Source organism: Nannospalax galili, unplaced genomic scaffold (assembly GCF_000622305.1).
Source record: "Nannospalax galili isolate Female #2095 unplaced genomic scaffold, S.galili_v1.0 scaffold911, whole genome shotgun sequence".
NCBI lineage: Eukaryota > Metazoa > Chordata > Mammalia > Rodentia > Spalacidae > Nannospalax > Nannospalax galili.
In genome coordinates, this window is record NW_008329642.1 from 842,505 (window position 1) to 862,233 (window position 19,729).

The 19,729-nt window shown below is 45.5% G+C and overlaps 1 protein-coding gene across 2 annotated transcripts; it reads left to right on the forward strand.

Moving 5' to 3' along the window:
* The first annotated feature begins 4,348 nt into the window (after positions 1 to 4,348).
* On the forward strand, positions 4,349 to 18,991 carry Unc119b (unc-119 lipid binding chaperone B). Of its 2 annotated transcripts, none has more exons than XM_008840663.3 (5): positions 4,349 to 4,639; positions 8,665 to 8,778; positions 12,868 to 12,979; positions 13,090 to 13,262; positions 15,451 to 18,991. In XM_008840663.3, exons 1-5 carry the CDS (start codon positions 4,396 to 4,398, stop codon positions 15,561 to 15,563), a joined length of 756 nt encoding a protein of 251 aa, XP_008838885.1. In that variant the 5' UTR covers positions 4,349 to 4,395; the 3' UTR covers positions 15,564 to 18,991. The 2 variants fall into 2 exon arrangements, with proteins under 2 accessions (XP_008838885.1, XP_008838894.1); XM_008840672.2 differs by having other exon boundaries at positions 13,090 to 13,258.
* The last annotated feature ends 738 nt before the right edge of the window (positions 18,992 to 19,729 follow it).

Sequence of the window (19,729 nt, forward strand, 5' to 3'; positions counted from 1 at the left end):
GCTAAAGATGTTGAACATTTTTCATGTACCTATAGGTCATTTATATTTATTTTATTTTATTTTTTTGTCTTTTTGACACAGGGTCTCCCTGTAGCCCCAGATGGCCTCACTATATAGACCAGCTGACCTTGAACTCACAAAGATCTGCCTGCCTCTGCCTCCCAAGTGCTGGGATTAAAGGCATGTGCCACCACGACCGGCCCTCAACCAGCTTTCATTTTAAAAACTATTTTATTACTTTTATATGTATGAGTGTATTGCCTGAATGTATGTAAGTGCACCCATATCATGTAATGCCCACGGAGGTCAGAGAGGAGGATCCCTTGGAACTGGAGATATGGACAGTTGTTAGCTGCCATGTGGATGCTGGGAATCAAAACCTGGTCCTCTGCAAAAGCAGCCTATGCTCTTAACTGCTGAGCCATCTCTCCAGCCCATCAACCAGCTTTCTTATACAACCCAGGAATACCTGCCCGGGGTGGCACTGCCCACAGTGGGCTGGGCACGTCCACATCAATCAAGATAATTAAGACAATTTTCCATAGACATGGCCACAGGCCAGTCATATCTGGGAAATCCCTCAGTTTAGACTCCCTTTTCCCAGGTGACTCGGTTCTGTCAAGCTGACAATAAAAACTAACTAGAAAACACACATGCACACACACATACACACACAGAGAGAGAGAGAGAGAGAGAGTCTACAAACCGATGACCATGTTTATGGCAGAAATAGCTCTAAATAGTGTAAAGAGTGAATATCCCCTATAGCTCCTTCTAATACAATTTTTGCAAAAAGTAATCAAGGTTAACATTTTTAAATTTATTTATTCAGTGAGTGTGCATGCTATAGTGCACGAATGGAGGTCAAAGGATAACTTGTGGGAGTTGGTCCTCTACCATGTGAGTCCTGGGAATCAAACACAGGACATTTGGGTTTGGCTACAAGTACCTTTACCCACTGAGCCATCCTGCTGGTCTAAGGTTAACATTTTTAAAAGATTTATTAATGTGGCTGGGTGTGGTGGTGCCTGCCTTTAGTCCCAGCATTTGGGAGGCAGAGGCAGGTGGATCTCTGTAAATTTAAGGTCAGCTGGTCTATATAGTGAGGCCATCTGGGGCTACAGGGAGACCCTGTCTCAAAAAAAAAAAATACAAGATTTATAAATCTATCTGTGTCTGGGTGAATGTATGTGTTCCTGTGTGTGTGTGTGTGTGTGTGTGTGTGTGTATAGGCACAGAAGCCAAAAGAAGGTATAGAGTGTTTTCTCTGTCACTCTCTACCTATTCCTCAGAGGCAGGGTCTCTCCCTGAGCCTGAGGCTCAAGTTTTCTTGGCTGGGCTGAAAGCCAGGAAGCCCTAGAGATTCTTCTGTTTCTCCGCACTCAGAGCTAGGATGGGCTTGGATGCCGGCTTGTTACATGGGTACTGAGATCCAAACTCTGGTCCTTATGACTATGTAGCAAGTGCTTTTAGCTTCTCTAGACCTCTCCCTTTACAATTGCAAGGGCACATCCTCATATCTATATATTTTTATTTTATTTATTTTTATTTTATGTGTATTGCCTGCATGTATGTAAGTACACCTGTGTCATGCCATGCCTGAAGAGGTCAGAAGAGGGTGTTGAATCTCCGGGAACTGGAGTTAACAGATGATTGTTAGCTGCCATGTGGGTGCTGGGAATCGAACCCAGGTCCTCTGCAAGAGCTTTTAACTGCTGAGTCATCTCTCCATCCCCCCATATATTTTTATTTTAAAGAAGTAGGATTATGTGCCTTGCTTTTCTCACACTTAATAAATCTTTGAGATATTTGATACTAGTACATGTAGATCAAGCGCATTCCTTTAAACAGTTATATGACTGTCAGTGTCATAAATGGTCCTGCAATAAGCACCTCTGTGCATACATATAGCTAAATTCATGGATGTAGAGTTGAAGATGGAGTTGACACATTTGTCATGATCCTTAGAAAATATCTGGGGTCTAGATAATTCTAGTCCTGGTGCTCTTAGAAGAAATGTTTGATGAGTATGTTTCTGAGAAATGACTGCATGCTAAACCACCTTCTTGGCAATAAAAATCAAATAGCATATTAGAGTTCTGGAAAATGTTCAGTAACTATTCACTATTGAGTGCTTTAAAGAGGAGTTGTTGCAAAAGGAAAGACTTTTAATTCTCTTTAAACATTAAAATCTCCCTGAACAGTTTGGTAAGCACCACTGGATGCTAATCTCTCAAGGCAAGGTGGCATCTAGACAGGAACTTGGCAAAATACTTTTCCACCCAACTGGGCAGCTGGGGTGGGATCAGGTGTGGCCTTTGTTGAGAAACAATGTAAGGCCTAACAGTCTCTCCCAAACCCTTTGTGTCAGGGGAGATGTTTCCAATAAGACCTGGTGCAAGTTATGTCTTGTGACTGACCATTGGCAGAAGACCGGGATTTCATACTGGCTGAAATTTGGCTGCAAGATGACGTTGGATCCAGCAGATACTTTCCATCAATCAACAAAGAAGAGTATATTAAGAATCCTGAGGGGGGCTAGAAAGATGGCTCAGTGGTTGAGAACACTGATTGCTCTAGAAGAGGACCTGGGTTTGGTTCCCAGCACCTGTATGATGACCTCACTCCAGTTCCAGGGGATCCAGTGCCCTCTTCTGAACTCTGCAGGTACTTCATGCACATGGTGCACTTAGATACATGCAGGCAAAACACTCTTGCACTTAAAATAAAAATTATTAGTTAAAAAAAAAAATCCTGGGTCGGAGAGATGGCTTAGCAGTTAAGAACACTGACTGTTCTTGCAGAAGACCTAGGTTCGAATCCCAGCACCCACATGGCAGCTAACAACTGTCCGTAACTCCAATTCCAGGGGATCCAACAGCCTCTTCTGTCCTCCACAGGCATTGCACGGCACAGGCGCACTTACCTACATGGAGGCAATACACACATAAAAAAAAAAAAATCTTAAGGAAGCTGGTCGTGGTGGCATACGTAGCCTTTTACCTTAGCACTTGAAAGGCAGAGGTAGGAGGATCTCTGTAGTTTAAGGCGAGACCAGCAAGTTTCAAGCTAGCCAGGGGCTGCATAATGAGTCCCCCCCCCCCCCTCACACACACACACACACACACACACCAAGAATCCTGAGGAATGGAGAGGTGGGTCAGTGGGTAAAGGCATGTGCAGGCCTGGACACCTGAACCTGGTTCCCAGAAACTGTGTAAAGGTGGAAGGAGAACTGATTCCATAAAGTTGTTCTCTGACCACTTTACTTGGGGTAGGGGTAACAAAGCACAGCTTTTCCCTAGCCTGTTCCACTAGGTGAAATCCAGTCATCTTGAAACCTTTGACTTCCCAAACCAGGTCAGAGCAAACTACTCCTGTGTTTTGATACCTTTGCTGTACCACTTAACAGCAGTCAGCAGAGTCAGTTTTCTTCTAGCCCCTACTTACCCACCACTCAGGAAAGGTCATATTATGCCCTGTAGACTTCATTGTCTTCCCTGCAAAGTGGGAACTCCTTCATGGAGAGCGGGGTGACATGACTCAGACTTTCACCCATTCAGTCATTTTTGAGCACCTAAGATGTGTTGGGCACTTGGTAAACTTCTGGGAATACGGTGGCAAACAAGGCAGATTCGATTACTGCCCTCTTTTTATTTCTTGTAGCTACCTAGCTCAATGTCTAGCTCAAAATCTGGCACAGCAGGGATATAGGGATGGCAATCTAATTGGAAAGCTTGTCTTGAAGGTGGCCTTTGCATAGCAAGCACTGTTTTATTTTTTATGTGAATACTATTAATAACATTTTTCTCAAGGTGCCTTGTCCGTCCACCTTTTATATTCATTTGATTCTAAGAATATATTTTATTTACTTACCTATTTTTTATTCTTTTGGTCTTTTTGAGACAGGGTCTCCCTGTAGCCTCAACTGGCCTGGAACTAGCTATATAGACCAGGCTGGCCTCGATCTCACAGGGATCCACCAGTTTCTGTCTCCCGAGTTGCTGAGATTATATTTATTTATTTTTTAGACAGGGTCTCCCTTTAGCCCCAGCTGGCCTGGAACTAGCTATATAGACCAGGCTCACCTGGATCTCATAGAGATCCGCCTGCCTCTGCCTCCCGAGAGCTGGGATTAAAGGGGTGCGCCACCACGCCTGGTCATTTATTTTCTAAGGATGTTATATTAAGTATATCAGTGGTGACCACTGGGCCTGGATCGGGAGTGTGGGGCTCCTAAGGTCCCATAGTCTCTGGGTTTACACCTGACCTCATCAAGCTGGGCCTGGCTGCCGCTCCCGCAGGCCCCGCCCCGGCCCCGCCCACAGGTGCCCGGGCCGGCCCTCACCATAGTTACGGCGCTGTGGAGGTGGCGGCCATCTTGGCTGTGGAGCGATGAACGGGTCGAACCCGAAGACTGCGACCGCCGGGTCGGCGGCTGGGCCGGGGGTGCTGGTGGCCGGCAAGGAGGAGAAGAAAAAGGCGGGCGGCGGCGTCCTGAACCGACTCAAGGTGCGGCGGCAGGCGCCCCACCATTCGGCCGACGAGGGCCTCGCAGCAGCGGTCACGGAGCAGGACCTGCTGGCGCTGGACGCCATTCGTCCTGAGCACGTCCTGCGCCTCAACCGGGTGACCGAGAGTGAGTGCGGGGTCCACCCTTCCTTTGCGCCGGGCGGGGGACCGGGACGGGCCGGGGCGCGGGAATCCGCTTGGGCCCACTCGGCCGGCCAGGCCGCAGTGCCGTGGGCTCGTGCTGCCCCGCCCCGGACCCGCGGGCAACGTCTTCTGCCCCGCGCTGCGGCTCGGCGGGACCCGAGGGGACGGAACCGGGGTGGAGCTGAGCTGGGCAGGGTGTAACGCCTTCCCTCCTCGACCCCTGCCCAGCCCGTAGTGAAGTTCCCGCCCAGCCTTCTGGTCTACCCCAGCTTCCACAGCCCTCTGCCACGCCCCAGCCCCTACCTGCTGACTCCTACCTCCCTCGGCCCAGGCCACTGACCTCGCTTCCCCGATACCGCCCCTGCTTTGGCCCCCTCCGGGCTTGGGAGCTAGGCGCTACCCTTTTGTGTGCTTCTCCAAAACACATGGCTGTAGCATTTTGTACAAATTTAAAATGGTGTGCCACAGGAAAAGTAATAAAGTTTGAGTGTTTGTACTTACTGGCACTTGAATCTTGCTCTTTACATTTTTTGCTAGTGAATTAAGAGTTATGTCAGGGTTTCAGAAATGTGATTATTGCATAAAACAACCATTCTGTCTTTTCAGCGTACAAGGATGGGAAGAAATGTATTGTCCACTCTGTCCCAGATCTCCCTCATTTTGCTGTCCACAAGCTCCGGCCCTGATTTGACCATATCTTTTGCTGATATTTTCCCCCAGGAGTTTGCAGTTACCTGATTAACCTTGGCCTATTCTTCCCGCCTCCCCTGCACTTCAGACTTCTAATCCCACTGCCCTCAAGATGTCACCATGTCTGCTGGATTGCATTGCTTAGTCCAGGCTGCTGAGGTGGTCAGGTTGTTGGTGGTGGTGCCACTGTTTTGGAAACAGAGTTTGGAGAAAGTGGCTACTGGGTCAGCCTGTGCAAAAGGGAATCTCCATCTCCTAAAATACACTTGACTTGATTTTAGGTATTTTGATGACCTAGTTTCCTATCACTGTGTTGGCTCTGTCCTTTGCATGCCTGAGTGCATCTTTAGACACTCTTACTATTTGGTTTCTTTGAAACAGTGAAAAAGCTGCTTCTGTTCTCAGTTTTCATTTTGGGATTTGAGGGTACAGAAGCATTTGGACCTGACCTCTAACAACATCCTGTTTGTTCCTGACAACAGTGTGACATAGGCCTCTCTAATGTCTAGCCCTTCTCACTCTAGGAGCATCAGGTCTCGTCCGAGGGCTTGGGAGCTGTACCATTGCCCAAAAGCCCACCTCTGCAGGTCCTTAGAGAAAGCCACAGCTCAGAGCTTAGTGACCTTTGGCTTTTGTTATTCCTCTTAAAGCCTTACTTGTTCTGTTCTGCAAGTTATCTATTGAGCTACCTCCTAAAGACACAGACCCCAGGTCAGACAGTTTCAGAGTTGGAGAATGATCAGTTTGCCATCTTAGTGGAGACAGCTTGTAAAACATGGAACAGCTATCACAAAGAGTGAGCCAAGTGAGATAGTGTCACAATGAGTTGAGAAGATGCTGTTGGCAGTCATTACAGAGCTGCATTTGCTGGGAGGTACTGTTCTGATTAGCTTCTCAGGTTGTTGTAGGCTCTTCTTCACTTTGGCCTAATGTTTTCACTGGCTCTGTTCACCTGCTACCTTATTCATTCGTGCATGGTTCTATGCAGCCTACAAATTAAGAGTGGTTTTTAACCTTTGAAGTGGTTAAAAATAAATGTTGAACTCTTGTTACATGTGGTTATTATATTAAATTCAGATTCCAGTATGCATGTTTTATTGGATATAGTCAGGCTAATTGATTTAGTGTCCATAGACTCTTTTGTGTTCCAGTGATAAAGTTGAGTATTTATGGCATGTAATGTATGGCTGCAGACCTGAATTATTTATAACCTGACCTTTTTCAGAAAAGTTTGTTCATCTGTTTTCTGATAAAGGTGGCAGACAGCACCGTATGTATGACCTGTTAGTGTACATTAAGCAAACAATTTTTTTTTTTGATATAGGGTCTTAGCCTGGCTGATCTGAAACTTACAGCGATCTGCCTGCCTCTGCCTCCCAAGTGCTGGGATTATTGGCCTCATTAAATAATTTTCCTTTTTTCTTTTTCTTTTCTTTTTTTTTTTTTTTTGGTCTTTTTGAGACAGGGTCTTCCTGTAGCCCCAGCTGGCCTGGAACTCACTCTAGACCAGGCTGGTCTTGAACTCTCAGAGATCCACCTGTGTCTGCCTCCTGAGTGCTGGGGACTAAAGGTGTATGCCACAACACCTGGCAATAATTTTTTAAAAATATCTTTTATTATCCTAACACTCAGGATGCAGAAGCAGGCGGATCTCTTTGAGTTCAAGGCCAGTCTGGTCTACATAGTGAGTTCAAGGCCGCTGGGGCTACAGGAGACTCTGTCTCAAAAAGACAAAAAAAAATCTTTTATTTATTTATTCTTTGACAATTTCATACATGTATACAATGTATCTTGACCATATCCATCCCAACTACCTCCTTCTACTCCTCCTGGATACCCTCCCCCTTTCCACCTTCATGGTTATTGGGTTTTTTTTGGTAACTCACTGAATCCAGTTAGTGCTGCCTGATGGAAAGTTGACTTATCTTGTTGGCTTGATCTTATGCAGATTGTTTGCTACCCAAACTGCAGTGAGGCATGTCCAGAAGCCAGCATTTTTCCCACCATTCCTCCCCATCCTCCAGCTCTTAACATTCTTTCTACCTCCTTTTCCTTGATGTTCCCTGAGCCTGGGAACTTTTTTTTTTTTTTTTAAACATTCATTTATTTATTTTGTGCATGTGTGTGTCTGTGCATGAGAGCCATAGTGCACGTGTAGAGGTCAAAGGACAGTTTGTGGGGGTGGGTTCCAGAGATCAAAATCAAGTTGTCAGGCTTGGTGGCAAGCTCCTTTACCTGCTAAGTGCTAAACCATCTCATTTGCCTTTTTTTTTTTTTTAAAGAGAGAGGAGGGAGAGAGAGAGAGAGAGAGAGAGAGAGAGAGAGAGAGAGAGAGAGAGAGAGAGAAACAATGTAACCTGGATTGGCTTTGAGCTATATAGTCAAGGCTGGTCTTGAATTTCTGATTCTTCTGCCTCAACTTTGTAAGTGCTAGGTGTGTGCTATCACACCTGATTCCTTTATGTATTTTTTATTTTTACTTGCCAATTTTGGCAACTCAGACCTGGACTACCTGCATCCTGCCTCTCAACCTCCTGAGTCTTGGGATTACAGGTGTGTACACCATGCCCGACTTTGTATTTAAAATCAAGGTCTCATGTAGCCCACACTGGCCAAATTCACTATGTAACTGAGGATAACCTTGAATTCCTGATCCCCCTTCCTTCATTTCCAGACTGTTGGATTACAGGTATGCACTACCATGCCTGGTTTTATGTAACGCTAAGGATTGAACCCAAGGCTTCATGCATGGTAGGCAAGCACTGGACCAATTGAGCTACATAAAACAGGGTTTGATTTTAGAGCCCAAGGTGGCCTTTTAGTCTTCCTGCCTCAGCTTCCTGAGTGCTAAGATTACAGGTGTGTACTACCAGACATGGCTACAGTACATATTTTACCATGAATTTCTTTAAAATAAATTTCATCTAACTTGTTTCCAAAGAAAGGGTTTCTGATGCTCTTTCATCTATACTAATGTTCTGCCCTTTTTTCTTTATTATGCATGTGTGCCACTGTGCATGTGTGGAGGTCAGAGAACAACTTTGTGGAGTCCGTTCTGTTCTCTCCTTCCACCTTTACATGGGTTCCAGATGGCAGCACCTTAACTTGCTGAGTCATTTCATTCCCCCCACCCCATTTCTTTCTTGAATTCCCTAATTCTGCCAATATGACTTTTGCTTATGATACTACAAGAGGATAAATGTTTGTGGGAATGTGTTAAATGAATTCCATAGGAGAAAAACTAGTTTGCTTTACAACTTGAGAATGAAATAACTTTATTTTGGATTATTTAACAGCACTGGTCTTTTTCATTTTCAGATTATTTATGTAAACCTGAAGACAATGTCTACAGTATTGATTTTACTCGCTTCAAAATTCGAGATCTGGAGACAGGGACAGTGCTTTTTGAGATTGCTAAACCTTCCATTTCAGGTAGGTCTCAATACTGTGGGGATCACTTGACAGCATAAGCAAAAGATCTTTGAAAAGCTCAGTATTTGTGTGCTGTTGCACCTGTTCTGTGGATGGTAGCGTGCCCCACTTCCACAGTCTGTGGCCTGGCCTGCCCTTATGCTGTTTTGAAACTGCATTAAAAGGCTGATATTTGGGAGCTTAGGTTTTTTTTTTTTCTTTTTTGGTCTTTTTGAGACAGGGTCTTCCTGTAGCCCAAGCTGTCCTGGGACTCACTATGTAGACCGGGCTGGACTTGAACTCACAAAGATCCACCTGCCTCTGCCTCCCAAGTGCTGGGACTACAGGTGTGCGCCACCATGCCTGCCTAAATTTTTTTAATTGTATTTATTGTGTGTATATGTCTGTGGGTATGCTTGCCATGGTACATGTATGGAGATCAGAGAACAGCTTTGTGGAGTCAGTTCTCTATTTCCACCTTTATGTGGGTTCTAAGGATTAAACTCAGGTCACCAGGCTTACACGACAACTACCTTTACACTGAGCCCTGTTTTGTTGTTTGAGACAGTCTCATTGTGTAGCCCTGACTGACCTAGAGGTCACTATATAGATCAGGCTAGCCTTGCGCCCACAGATATCCATCTGACCTCTGCTTCCTGGTACTTGATTAAAGGCATGCACCATCATACCTGGCTGTTCTGTTTTTTCAGACAGATTCTTATGTAGCCCAGACTGGCCTAGAACTTGCCAAGTATCTAAGTCTGCTCTTCAACTCCTTACATGTACTCTTCCTCCCAAGTGCTGGGATTGTAGGCATGTGTCACCAACCACAGCATAGAAAGCTCATGTTTATTGGATGGTTGCACTGTCCAGTTCTTCTGCTTATTACCTTATGTAATCATGTCACTGAATTGTCATCCTCTTTTTACGAAGAAGGAGCTGAGACCTGGAATTTCTAAGTGATAGTTCCTTAAGATCCTTTGTTCATTAATTCATACTGCCTTCAGTCAGAAAAGCAAGCCTTGAAGTTAAGCTAGAATGAGGAAAACTCCAAACTTGAGTCCTTTGGAAGGGTGGTACTGTGATTTCCAGACTGAGAGGCAATTTTACTCCAGTCTCTTGCTTGCCTTTAAGTAGTGCTTTAGATTTCCTAGTAAGTCCTGTACAGCTGCCTTCAGTTGGGTCCCCCTGGAGCTAGAATTACAGGTGGTTGTGAGCTGCCCAACATGGTTCTGGGAACTAAACTTGGGTCCTTTGCAATGGCAGTCAGTACTTTTAACTAATGATGAATCTATGGATTTTTAAAAAAATGTTTTATGTATATGCATGCATTACCTGCTTGTTTAAGTGCGTCTGTGTCATGCAATGCCCGCTGAGGCCAGAAGAGGGCATTGGATTCCCTGGAACTGGAGTTACAAACGTTGTTAGCCACTATGTGGGTGCTGGGTCCACTGCAAGAGCAGCAAGTCTCTCAACCACTGGGCCATCTGTTCAGCCCCTATCTTTTAAAAAAAAATTGAAGCATAGTAGTTAAGCTAGCTTCAACTGTATAAATGAAGATGACCTTCACTGACTCTTTACCTCTCCTCAAGTGCTAGGATTATAGGTGGGGATATTGTTTTAAAACTTTTATTGCATTGATTATTTGTGTGTGTGTGTGTGTGTGTGTGTGTGAGAGAGAGAGAGAGAGAGAGAGAGAGAGAGAGAGAGATAGATGTGTGTTTATATGAGCATGGGCACACACATGTCACAGCATCAGTTTTGGAAATTGGTTCTCCCTTCCACTATCTGTTCCAGGGATCCAGCTCAGGTCATCAGGCTTGTGCAGCAAGCTTTTTCCCACTGAGCCATCTTTACAACCTGGTGGTGATTTTTTTGGTTGTTCATTTTTGTTTTTGTTTGTTTGGGGTTTTTTTTGGTCTTTTTCTGCTGGCCTGGAGAATACTGTGTAGCTTCAGGCTGTTCTTGAACTCCTACCTTAGTCTCCTGAGTACTGGAATTGCAGACCAGAGCCGTGCTTGGTTTAAGGACACACCCAGCTCATTTTGGCCATATTTCTTTCCTTCCTTTCTTCCCTCCTTTTGTCCTTCCTGGTGTTGAGGACACAACTCAGGGTCAAAAGCTCTGCTACTAAACTACATCCCAGCCCCTCACCAGATTTCTTCCTACTTTTCTGTGACCAGAGAGGCCTTCCTTGCAGCCTTCTCTGTATTAACTCATTATTTCCTCTGGTTATAAAAAATCCCTGCTTGAAGGCTTTATATTTCTTTTTTTTAAAAATATTATTTTTATGTGTGTGTGTGTATTGCCTGCATGTAGGTAAGTGCACCTGTATCGGGCAGTGGCCACGGAGGACAGAAGAGGCTGTTGGATCCCCTGAAACTGGAGTTACGGACAGTTGTTAGCTGCCATGTGGGCGCTGGGATTCAAACCCGGGTCTTCTGCAAGAACAGCCAGTGTTCTTAACTGCTAAGCCATCTCTCCAGCCCCAGCTTTATATTTCTTACCCTTTCCTTGGCCTGCTGCTTTGACTGTTTGAGGAGTTTCTTATCACCTTCAGAGTCAGTCATGACACCTACTACTCCTACTTTGGATTTTACTCTTCACCATTTTTTGAAAGCACAAACCTGTGGAACACATCTGCTTGAACTTCTTAAATTAGCTCTCAGGAGCCAGTTCCTGTGCTATGACGCACGTCCCGGGTGATTCATTTTGGGCCAGGAGACCACAGAAGTCTTTAGAACACAGAACTGGAGATGTAGTGTCTCCTGGAGCTAGTGGTTTGTTAGAGCACAAACACCCTCTATAGGATCAATGATTGTCCTGCAGTTTCTTTCTACTATACTGTTGTGTCTGAATTTCCATCCTCCCCCGTCTCTACCTTTAAGGATCTTGATTCCTTTCAGATATCCTCATATGAAAGCTGTTCCTTCCTGCAACACTTGTTTTGATGAGTTTGAATTGTATCAGTGGAGCCAGAGCTTCTAGCTTTGGATATGAACCCCAATCAATTCAGTTGCCCCGTGCTCTTGAGATGTCACTAGCAGAGATGTTTTATACTCAAGGCACCCATTTGCTTAGATCTGGAGATTGATTGCCCTTCCTTGTTCACATTATGATGGCTACAAATCTTTTTTTTTTTTTTATCTTTTGAGACAGGGTCTCCTTGTAGTCCCAGCTGGTCTGGGACTCTGTGTAGACCAGGATGGCCTTGAACTCACAGAGATCCACCTGCCGCTGCCTCCCAAGCGCTGGGACTACAGGCATGCTCCATCACACCTGACTGATGGTTACAAATCTTTAAGGAGCTGGCAAGACCAGAGGCCAAGACTGACCTTGTGGAGGTCCCATGTGTTGGTGGCTCATTGCCCATCTGTTTCATTCTTTCCCAGGTGGTCAGAGGATTGGACTTGAATGGCCTGAAATAGATATTAGTTCTTTGAGGTTATTGGTCAGTGTCTTTAACTGAAATAGCAATTATTTCTAGCAGTGTGCCTCTCAGAAATGCTTGTGTTTTCAAAAGGAACTTTTGGAACTGTTTAACTTTTGTAATCTTACTCTTCTGGTTAGTATTTGGCACTTTAACTTGATCAACAGCAGACAGACCTAATCTGTGTAATTAGACTGCATCAGAGGCTTAGTACCTAGCTGTGTTTCATGCTTCACCATTACGATATACCCTGACCCCCAAATTATACAAAAGCCAGATAGCATAGTGTTTAAGAATAGGGCAAGCCTGGTCTACATAGTGAGTTCCAGGCCAACTGGGACTACAGGGAGACCCTGTCTCAAAAAGACCAAAGGAAAAAAAAAAAAAAAACCCAAAAGAACAGGCTTTCAGTCAGATGGGCCTGTGTTCAAATCCCTGCTGCCTTTATTAAGTACTTGGGAACTTTGGATATGTGATTAAACCTTTTTGAATGGGTGCTTTCTTATCTGTGAAATCAAGACAGACCACCTCACTGCAAGGCTGCTGTGAGTCTCTTAAGCATTGGCACAGAGCTGGCACAGGAAGGTTCACTGTTGGTGTATGTCAGTGGGCTCTTGTGCTGTGTGTGCTGGTGGTGCTCAGACGGTGAAGTCAAGATAAGACTCTGTGTGCAATTTCAGACCAGGACGAGGATGCCGAGGAGGAGAGTGTGGATGTGGATGTCAGTGTAGGACGTTTTGTTCGCTATCAGTTCACACCAGCATTTCTTCGCCTGCGGACAGTGGGCGCCACGTGAGTACCGTTATTTTCACTTGTTCACAGGGAAGAATGTGTTCCCCTGGGTTGAAGTTGCCTTTAGAGGAAGGAAGAGGCAAAGAGGCTTACACAGATTTATCTTACAGGGTGGAGTTCACAGTGGGAGACAGACCTGTGTCAAACTTCCGAATGATCGAACGACACTATTTCCGGGAACGTTTGCTGAAAAACTTTGACTTTGATTTTGGCTTCTGCATCCCCAGCAGTAGGAACACTTGTGAACATATCTATGAGTTTCCACAACTCTCTGAGGATGTCAGTATGTATTTCCTGACGCTTTTTTATAACACTAGTGATAGGTAAAAAATTGGCAGAGAACGAGCAAATGAAAACTCCATCAAAATAGGGTTTATTAGCAAAGGAACACGTGGGGCAGATTCCCTTCCGGGCAGGGAAAATGTCTGCCTGGGTCTTGAGCTGGGGTCTTTTAAAAGGGAGGCTTCTGCCTCCTGCAGAAGGTGGGAAGATGTGTGTTTTTTAAAGTTGGTGGGGGGGGGGAGTGGGAGAGCAGGACTGTTAAAACCTGTCCTCTTGAGAGATCAAAGGGCAAGCCTGCTGTGTTGGCCAAACAGTGGAGAAAAGTCTGCTTCTCTTGACTTCAAAGACCAGGGTGCTTATCAGCTAGGTTCCCTTTTCTCAGGAGCATGAGAAGTCCTTGGGATCCTGCTGGTGAGGGGGCAGGGCTATCTGAACCTTAACAACTAGATTCTGAGGGTTACAAGGAACAGACAGTGGTGACTTGGTGTACACTGGGTCATCCCACCTTAGGCTCTGCAGCCCTACTGTTCCTGTCTTTTTCCAACCCTGACTCTGCTTGAATGGGACTCAGGAAGGATGTAGTAGCATAGGATGTCCAGAGTACTGTGGGAAAGGGTGTGTCTGAGGGAGATAGAGCAGGCCTGGGACCATTCCTGGGACTCTGATTAGATTAAGGCACCCTCCCCTCACTGTTACTTCTGGCCTTCACCGTGTCTTCGTGTCTTTGTCACTGGCTCTTGCCTGTTCAGAGCCAGATGTGAAATTTCAGACTAAAGAGACTGGAAGGACTGAGGGCTCTGTTTCTCTGCAAGATGGAGGGCTGATGAGATAAACTATTCTAATAGACCCAGCAGGAGCACCAGAACTACTTAGGTTTTGGAACAGAAGGAAGGAGAGGATGGAAACAGTCTTAGGAAGAGTCCTGCAGTTACATGAAGGCAGAACTGGGAAGGCACCAGAGGGAGAAGGCTGCTATGGAGTCCAGGCAGAGGGAGATAGGGACTTAGAGAGAATAGGCTTTACCAGTTTGTTGGACTTGGATCTAACTACCATCCTCTGCTGGTAATTCAGGAAGATTGCTTCCTAATATTTGTGCAACTGAGTGGAACCTGTGAATAGTGAGGCTTAGATACGTATTTTGATAACGGCTCCAAATCCACTGACCAGTTTTCTCAGAATCACAAAGTCCTCAAAGAGTCCATACTCTGAAAAGCAGGTCCTCTACTTATGTAGCAGTACTGTTTCCAGGTAGGACAGGGGACTGCCGAGGTGTGTCGGGCAGGGCACTGTGACGGCATCTGATTTTGACTTGCACTTCTCCCCACAAGTTGGTCTGGAATATGCAGATACTTGCAAGAAAAATTTTATATATGAAGTCACATTAGCTGTAAGGGTTTGGAGGTCACTCTGAATGTAAACCAAACAGGTTTGGTCTGGATGAGTTCAAAAAAACTTAAAATCGGTGTCACCTTTGGAGAACTGTAATACACAGTAACCTTTGCTCCAGGGGACTCAAGATGGCATGTGATCGTTAAATTAGAACTGATCAGAGGTACTAATTGTAAATTTTTTTATTCTCAGTGTAGTGAAAGAGGTTAGGGCTGGGATGTGAACAAACAGAGGCTTAAGTTTAGATCACTAGGCAAACAGGCCTCTGCCTAGTTCTCTTGCAGGTGGATCCCAGAGTCCTTTCTGGAGAAGGCTCCTTCCCTGTTATTCCCTTGAACTCATACCTAGGATTCCTTTGGCTTCAGGGGTGCCCATAAGAAGTAGGCATAGAGAGGCACAGCTTTCTGGATTTGTACTGGAATATCTAGATATGGGCAATGATCCAGACAGAAGTCAGGGCTTTGTTGGGTCAACCAAGAGCACCTAGGAAATAAGTGGTCATGGACTGTGAGGGAAAGTACATTTCCCAGGACACTGACAGGAAGAATGCAGGCTAGGGGTGACCAAGGAGTTGTATATTGGTGTGGAAGTGGACATGGTGTTCAGTTTAGGGTCCTCTTTAGTCCCTCTAACTCCTAAGGTCTGACTTTTTCTGTTTCAACTGCTTTATTCTGATGCAGCAGAGTCAGATTTTTAGAAGTGCTGGCTTATGAATTTTGGAGGGAATACCAAGTTTTTTGTATCTAATTGTGGGACAGATTCATATGTGCTCTGTTTCTTTTCCTTCTTCCAACTTGCAGTTCGTCTGATGATTGAAAACCCTTATGAGACCCGCTCAGACAGCTTCTATTTTGTGGACAACAAGCTGATAATGCACAACAAGGCTGATTATGCCTATAATGGAGGCCAGTAGCTGCTGCAGGCTGGAAAGGGAGGTGCTTTGCTGCCGCCACGAGACACAGAGAAGGAATTGCAGCTGCTGTTTGTTGACACCCATCTGGAACCTGGTCCAGGAAGCCATGGCTGGGGTAGAATGTGCTCTAAGGAGATGCTAACTAGCACTGTTTCTTTTCCCCAGTATCTTTCTTCCCTTTTCCCTGCCCCTTAGTTCGCAGAGGTATTTTAGTGAAGCAAAAGATTAGGATAAGGCTCCTGGAATCCAGATAAAAAAGTTTATTTCTGTGTAGGTTAGCTGTGCACTGGTTGTCCTGACAAGCCTGGCTCTCCGGGCACAGCTAGTTCAGTGAGAAGAGTTGGGCTGGCCAGCCTGCAGGTTCCCATCCCTTTTCTGGGCTCCTGAGTGCTGCGGGTGACTGGAACTTAGCCCTCTGCTCACCCCCCTCATTCCAGGGTTGCCATTGGCACAGTCTGCCCTCAGCCTGTGTGCAGTCTTCAGCTAACTAGAAGAAACTTAAAAAGGGAGTGAAGGGAGGGTGGAGCCGGGAGCCAAGCACCAAGGCTGGGAGGTGCTGCCACATTGAGAAATTGTTTGTGTGGAGGCTGCCCACAGCCAGCCAGTCCTGGGGATAGACCATGTGTCTGCCTGATGCTGCCTTCCTGTTCTCATTCTGGGGGACACATGAGCTTGCTCTCTTTCTCCTGGCTCTTGACTTTTGAGCGTCTCAGAGCTCTCTTTCTCTTGGCTCTTGACTTCTGAGCGTCTCGGAGCAGACCTTGTCAGTTTTTCTCATGGGACATAGTGTCTTTTGAGCTTAATGCAGGTCTTTTGTATTTTGGGTTTATTTTCAGACTTCTTTTGGGGAGTTTTTATAAAATTTCTGTGATGTTCCATCACCTATGATCTGGTTAGACATTTGAGAATATTGATTGGCTCCCAGGGCTAATCTAGCTCATGGTGAGAGAGGTGTAGTTACAACTCAGCAGCTGCTTTAAAGAGAAATTTGACTGTATACAGCTGAGCCTAGAAGATTGACTTTGGTTGGGGATTTACCTTGGAAACTCTAGGTTTCTTAGGAGGGTTTTCCTATCTGCCTTTCTACTGAAGTAGTTTCTAGAACCATATGGCAGATGGTCCTCAGTAACCTAAGTAATGCATATTCCAATCTTCCTTCAAGCTGCTGTTGTAACTGTTTTGGGTGTTTGGAAAGGGTGGCATAGGCTGAGGTTGCCTGTTAGAGCACTGTGTTCCCAAACAGCTTCCTGTACTTCTGTGGGTTGCGTGTGTCCTCAGATTGACCCCCACCTCCTCGGCTCCCTAGGTTGTCTGTGTGGATGACTTCAGGTGCTCATGCTCTGCCCAGGCTCCGCAACTCTCTCCTGTGGCTGGGGTCCATTTAGCATTGTTGGGTGTTAGTAGTAAGAGCCAGATGTGTGCCAAGTGTCTGTGAGGCATCACATTACCCACAAGAGCTGGGTTCCAAAGTGCTTAGGAGGAAGGTTGCATAGCACCGTGGGAAGAAGGGCCAGACTTTGGCCAGCATGGCTCCCTACCGGTCTGCTAGAGCATCAGTGGCCTTGAACCTCAGCCCCATGTGCTGTGTCTGACCAGAGAACTGGTGATGCCATATGATGGCAGCTTTCTGATTGGGAAAGCCCTAGATTACCCTTCATGCTGGCACTGGATTTACCCTCTGAAAGGGAAGAGCCCAGGAGCCCTGTGACACGAGTGCCTAATGACCATTTTGGTGAATCCCAGAACTGGAGTCCACTCCAAATCCAGGTGCCTTAGTGTGGCTCTGTCCCATATGCTGCTGGGGACAGATATCAGCACTGTCTCTTTACCCTGTTTCTCACTGTGGCTCCTCTGATGGTGTTTGCATGCTCTTGACAAGCTTTAGAATGTTTCTTTCTATTAGAGCAGCCTGGCTAGGAGAGTGTTTGCTTTCCGGTATTTAAATACTAGTAGGGTATGCTTTCTGGAGCTGCCAGTCTCTGCTCAGCAGGGCCCAGGGTGGACTGCTCCTATACTCTTGTGGGCCCGGGAAGATGGAGGAGGTGGACACTCTCACTAGGGTAGTGCTGCCTCCTCTTCCCTGTTAGCTGGCTGTATTCTCATTGAAGACCATTCTCAGGCTAGGTAATGTCGTGTCCGACAGGATGGGAGCACTCTTCCTCTGCTGCTACAGGTTCAGTGTTCTGTGTCTTGCTGTTTAGGAAAGCTTATTGCTGTTGGGATGAGTACGAAATTTCAAGCTTTGTACCTGAATTGAGTGAACTGGAAGTCATACTTTGAAAGGAACTGAACCAAGCAGAAGTTTGAGTCAGGAGTCATGCCTTAAAGGAAATATCTGTTGTTGACAAGTTTTCTTGTGGGTCATACGGTAGGAGGGAAAAATCAAGCTTCCAGTGTGGGAAGGCCATGCCCTCTGTCAAGAGCAGGAATCTGAGCAGCTGGCAGCTCCTAGAGGGAGTACATTCTAGCAGCTGGGCAGATCCCTTCCTGGTATGAGGGAGGGCCACCTCCTTCCTTGTCCTCAGCCTCGGAGAGAAGTCCTCTCCTTTCCTATATAGCCTTTGGGCCGAGCTGACTTTCCAGCTTCTCCAAAGTTGATCCTGGTTTGATTTTGTTCTAAACCATAAACACAGGAAATATTGACTAGCAGTATTTGGGGCTGAGGCTGGCTGTTGCCTTGCTGGCTCAGAGCTGCCTTGCAGAGAAAGCTTCCCTTAGGGCCATGAAATTTCTGAGGTTCTTCAGGATTTGGTTTCTGATTTCCTATAATTGGGGACAGTAATGTACAGGCATCAGGATGACCATAGACTGTGGTTTCTGGAAATGGCAGTGATCTGGCAATTGTCTTTTTTTCAGTTGAAGTGGAACCCATTTCTGGATTGGATTTAATAATCTGTCTAATGTGCAGACGGGGTGAGCCCTACCTTGGTGTGCCCTATTACTCCTGTGAGGCTCCTGGAGTACTGTTGTTTTTTCTCTGTAGAGTCACTTTTTTCTGGTAGTCAGTGTCACCGTGACAACAGTGAGGTTTAGGAATGGGCACAGTCCCGAAGACTACAGCTCAGACTCCTTGCCTGTGCCTAGGGGACCCTGCTGTGGGAGGTGCTGCCGCTACCTAATCGTTGAATATCATGTTAAATTCCTTGTAGAACATCTTAACCACAGAGGGATCTGGTGGAGATGGATCTTGTTTTACAAAGGATCATGTGAGATCACTGAAGTTGTAAAAGTCTATTTTTCCTGTAAATCTATTTTTCACAGAATATAAGAAACACGAATGATCTGATCTGCCCTTCTTCCTTCCCACGTCACTCAAGATCCTTATTCCATGTTGTATTGTTTTTGTGTCCAAAATAAACTGGGTGACTTTATTTGTATAAAATGCTATTTTGTCACAAGAGACGGTAATAAAAAAGATTTTCCCAATATGTCCACTCTGTCTTATCTTCTGATTGGGACACAGGAGGTATGGGGGACAAGTGGCTCCCATTTTTTTCTTTTCTCAGCTAGCCTTTCTGTTGATTTTAGCATAGTTGGTTTCTGGGGAAGGTATTAGGCTTTTACTTTTGTTTTGTTGTTTTGTTTTTCTTTATACTTAGGGGACTTTGAGTTGAAAATTTATATACTTGTCTTAAATATAGACTTGGTTTTTTGCCTTTTTTTTTCTTTTAATTTTATTATTTTTATTTTATGTGTATGCATGTATTGCCTGTGTGTAGGTAAGTGCACCCGTGTCATGTAATGCCTGTGGAGGACAGAAGAGGCTGACATTTCCCCTGGGACTGGAGTTACGGACAGTTGTTAGCTGCCATGTGGGTGCTGGAATATGAACCCAGGTCTTCTGCAAGAATAACCAGTGTTCTTAACCACTGAACCATCTCTCCAGCACCCAGTTTTTTGCCTTTTTAAAAATTCTGTTTTGGGGGCTGGAGAGATGGCTTAGTGCTTAAGAGCACTAACTGCTCTTGTAGAGGACCTGGGTTCAATTCCCAGCACCCACATGGCAGCTACGAACCGTCCTTAACTCCAATTCCAGGGGAATTCCAAGCTCTCTTCTGACCTCCACAGCACTGCACAACACGGGCATGCTCACATACATGCAGGCAATACACTCATACACATAAAAATAATAAATTTTTTTCTAAATTCTGTTTTTAGCAATGCCA

Coding starts and splice junctions, on each gene's coding strand:
- Unc119b (XM_008840663.3), top strand. CDS start 4,396: ATGAACGGGTCGAACCCGAAGACTGCGACCGCCGGGTCGGCGGCTGGG. Junction 4,640..8,664: donor CCTCAACCGGGTGACCGAGA/GTGAGTGCGGGG, acceptor TTTCATTTTCAG/ATTATTTATGTAAACCTGAA. Junction 13,263..15,450: donor ACAACTCTCTGAGGATGTCA/GTATGTATTTCC, acceptor TCCAACTTGCAG/TTCGTCTGATGATTGAAAAC.